General features: G+C 37.7%; 1 protein-coding gene across 1 annotated transcript in view; it reads right to left on the bottom strand.

Annotated features, from left to right (window-relative positions):
* Positions 1 to 3,965, bottom strand: part of LOC143032200 (uncharacterized) — a 25,204-nt gene extending 21,239 nt beyond the window's left edge. Inside the window, exons 1-3 of the mRNA XM_076196671.1 lie at positions 3,041 to 3,965; positions 1,849 to 2,916; positions 1,043 to 1,377 (exon numbers count right to left, since the gene is read on the bottom strand). Coding sequence (XP_076052786.1) covers positions 1,043 to 1,377; positions 1,849 to 2,916; positions 3,041 to 3,965 — 2,328 coding nt within the window. The remainder of the gene's footprint in view (positions 1 to 1,042; positions 1,378 to 1,848; positions 2,917 to 3,040) is intronic.
* Between the last annotated feature and the right edge of the window lie 466 nt (positions 3,966 to 4,431).

Genomic DNA, 4,431 nt, shown 5'->3' with positions numbered 1-4,431 from the left:
ATAATAATAATAATAATAATAATAATAATAACAATAATAATAATAATAATAATAATAATAATAATAATAATAATAATAATAATAATAATAATAATAACTAGCGGAACCCGTGTAAATTACACGAAAGAGAAGAGGGTAAATCATTGCATCAAGATGGCAAGAGAGGTAGGATATCCTCTCCCTCTGTTGTCCTTCAGGGTACACTATAATGTCACGCTGGACAGGAGGTGCTCCATCATCACCGACAAATATTGCTGCAATTTCATCATTTGTTGGATTATTATCGAGAACTTCGGCAGCTTCGAGAACTTCGACACCATGGAAGGTCGTTGCTTTTGATGTAAGCGTGACATACTTTCGAGAACTTCGGCACCTTCGAGAGCTTCGGCACCTTCGAGAACTTCGGCACCTTCGAGAACTTCGGCACCTTCGAGAACTTCGGCACCTTCGAGAACTTCGGCACCTTCGACAACTTCGGCGACTTCGAGAACTTCAGCGCCTTCGAGAACTTTGGCACCTTCGAGAATTTCGGCACCTTCGAGAACTTCGTACCTTCGAGAACTTCGGCACCTTCGAGAACTTCGGCACCTTCGACAACTTCGGCGACTTCGAGAACTTCGGCGCCTTCGAGAACTTCGGCGGAACCTGTGTAAATTACCCGAAATTATATTTTCAATACTAATCATCTTGTTCCTAACCTATACATGTTTGAATAAAATGTGATAAGATTTGAATTGTATTTTAAAAAATGAGCAATACATGAAACAATTTACAAAACTTCTTTATATACAATATTTCTTGTGAAGGTAGTTCCTCTTCTCTGGCCATGAGTAGAATCATTCTGAGGACAAATTTTCACTCTTACACTGTTCATAGACCTTGCTCTTGAGAAGGCTACATAAAGTTGTCCATGAGTAAAGCAAGGTTGTGGTAGGTAGATCCCAACCTTATCGAAAGTCTGTCCTTGAGCTTTATTAATGGTCATTGAATATGATAGGCGGACGGGAAATTGAGTCCTGTGCAGAACAAATGGAATATTTACGTCACTGGGATTAAATTTAATTCTTGGAATTAAAACTCGCTCCTGAGCATGAGATCCACTCATGATTGAAGCTAGAATACTGTGGTTATGAAGCTCCAATACTTCTAAACGCGTTCCATTACATAGTCCTTGCGTTATTGACAGGTTTCGAAGCAGCATAATAATAGATCCAACTTTAAGATTGAGACGATGAGGAGGCATTCCCGAAGGCGTAAGTGAATTTATGAATTCGATTGGATAATTATTGGCTTCCATTTCATTGTCTGATGATACTGAATCTATACTTAGATATGTTTTGCTCTCAGTTGGTAGTCTTCGTAGAATATCTTCATTAACTTTCAAGCAATCTACATTTTTTGGTGACAAAATAACTACTTTTCATTTCGTCTTGGGTGCAATTATCAAATATGTCTGATACTAAAGAGTCAATGCATACACATTGTTCTGGGATATCAATCGTATAATCAGAAACGTTATCAAGTGAACTCTACACTCGACCATTTCCAATTTGTAAGAGCCATTGTGAGAAAACTTGTTCGTTTTCATTAGTCCTCATATTCTGAGAGAGTTTAAGTTGATGAAAATTGTGCCACATTGGAGACTTCTTTAGGCATACATCCAATACTGCAGCAGGTGGAGCTCTAGGAACCACAGGCAGAACTTGCCTGAAGTCTCCTCCTAATATGATGACTTTACCACCAAATATGCTATTATTATTCATAATATCTTGTAAACAATTATCAATAGCATTCAATGCATATCGAGGGATCATCGACGCCTCATCAATAATGAAGACTTTCACCTACCTGAGAATATTGGCTTGGTCAGAATTAGGCGGAATATTGCAGTCAAAGGAACAGGAAGTTTGAAGATACTGTGAAGAGTTTTTCCATTTTTCAATAGTGTTGCTGCAATACCTGTCCAAGCAGAAGTACTAACAGCCACATTTTGAGCCACCAGGTAATCATGAATCATATTGAATAGAAAAGTTTTGCCAGAGCCGCCAGGTGCATCCAAGTAAAACAGTCGGTGGTTGGTTTCTAATCCTCTATCTATTTCACTTACAGCGTTAATGACACTATTAAATACATATCTTTGCTCAATATTTAGTACTTCAGGATTGACTTCTTGAATTTCTTCCATATGTTGAATGGCAGGAGGCTCACTGATTGGTTCTGGCAGACCAAGCATTGCACAATTCATGCCGTTTTCATTCAAAATCATGTTTATGTGATGCAGAGCGATATTTTCTGCAACATTATCATCATATTGGCATAAAAGGTCCTCTATTATAAGGTGTTTGTTATCATTCCATAATTGTAAGGCATTTTGTGGTGTATTGAATAAACAAATAATTGCAAACATGTTAAAAAGCTGTCGTGGCATTTGATATATAGCTGCCTCACTCAAAGCCATTTCTAGTTCGTTGTCATCTTCAAGCAGTTGCAATCGAATACAGGCATCCTTAAAGGTCGGCAACTGTTCACCTCCTATAGTTTTCAAGTCATCAAAAGAAGTTGCACCTGGTACATGAAAAAGAAGCATCCTTAAATGGAATTTCTCAGCATTTCTAGGACTGGCAGAGTACATTCTCGTTACAATCTGGCGGTGACGTTGTCTTCTGGTCCAAGTGTTGCTTTGGTTATCAAATACATAATATTCAGGGGTATCAGTATAAAGGTGGGCTCTTGCATCCACGTCACTTTGGTTAAGTTTGAACCATGCAGTTAATTGCGTGTCTTGTCCTTCTGCACGGGTTATAATAAACTTGTTGCTGGTCAGGCAAATGGAGTGCCAGTCGGTAAACTGTGTGCGACTGTCCATACATTTTATATTCTGACAAACGCCAAAATGTTTCAGGCGGAGATACGTATCTACACGAAATATATTGTTTAATTTCATTATATTCATTTTCACTAGTTTGATTGTTGTTCATATTCATTTCCATCATTGCGCAATCATGTCCTTTATAGACATATTTGAAAAGATATTTCATACTTTTTACCGATATACACACTTCTACATTAATGTGAGCACCATATTTTCTGAGTAAATATTTATTATATGGTACTACAAAGCTGCAGTCAACCTCATGGACGCCCACTCTAACAGAGTCTCCATTATTTCTGCGTCTGTAAAGAGGATATCCAGAAACATTTGTTATAGTCTCCTCCTGATACGGCATAGGAAATTTCTTTTGACACTCTCCCTCTACCATACAGATTGAATTGGGATTAAATGTACCGCAGGGTCCATGAATCATGAGTTTTTTCACTAATTCTCTCAATTCTGGATCATGTTCTGATAGTAATTCAGCTGAAACAATATTATCAATTTGTTCTTTACTTCTAATTTTATCTTCTTCAAGCAGCATGATTAGCATATGACAATGCGGGAGACCTCTTTTCTGAAATTCAATAACATGTATCGCAGCAATAGGTACCCCAAGTACATGTCTGTCCTTTATGTCAATCATTAATTCATTGAGATGTTGTTTGAAAACTCGTGCCAACAAATCAGGTCTGTTCTGTGCAGTTTCATGAGGCTGTAAGTTTTCAGTTACTTCTCGACATTTTGGATTGCAAGTATATGTTATAAATAAATCAGGCCTTCCATACTTGCAAACTATTGCCATTGCATCTTGATAGCATTGTTGCATATTTCGTGGGCTCCCTGTGAAGGATGATGGCAAAATGACAGGTACTCTAGGATCTTCATTTTCATTATTTCTTGCAAGGTGATCCATCAAACCTGAATACATTGCAACTCTTAGTTGTGCTTGATTTTCTGCAATGAATTTCAAACGACAACCCTCTACTTTAACATAAGCATCAACTATATATTGCTGAAATAGTTTTCCACCACTGTGTATTGGACTGAAGCCACCTCTTATAGCTAGACGATATGCATAAAATTCCTGCATAGTAACCTTGTTACGAACTCTAGTTTGCCTATTTTCTACATGAGTAATGTTTATATGCCATCCGAATTCACCATGAGGAAAGAGAAGAGGGTAAATCATTGGATCAAGATGGCAAGAGAGGTAGGATATCCTCTCCCTCTGTTGTCCTTCAGGGTACACTATAATGTCACGCTGGACAGGAGGTGCTCCATCATCACCGACAAATATTGCTGCAATTTCATCATTTGTTGGATTATTATATCTCCTCGCATCAGGGCCGGCAATAAATTACATGGTTATTTTTCTGGGAGGGATATTTTGTAATGTAGCTCTCTGTTGCTCTTCAAGTTCGACAGTTCTCATGTTTTTATATGCCCCTACATAAGGATTATCGACCATTGCTTGAGATATTTTTTCGAAAACTGAATATAAGCAATTAGAATTTTGATTAGCATTTGACCTCAGATTTAATGCTTCATTTGTTTCA

Source organism: Oratosquilla oratoria, chromosome 13, assembly GCF_046742065.1.
Source record: "Oratosquilla oratoria isolate Oo_2021 chromosome 13, ASM4674206v1, whole genome shotgun sequence".
Taxonomy (NCBI): Eukaryota; Metazoa; Arthropoda; class Malacostraca; order Stomatopoda; family Squillidae; genus Oratosquilla; species Oratosquilla oratoria.
The sequence above is the reverse complement of the archived record's forward strand: the minus strand, read 5'-3'. Positions and strand labels throughout refer to the sequence as shown.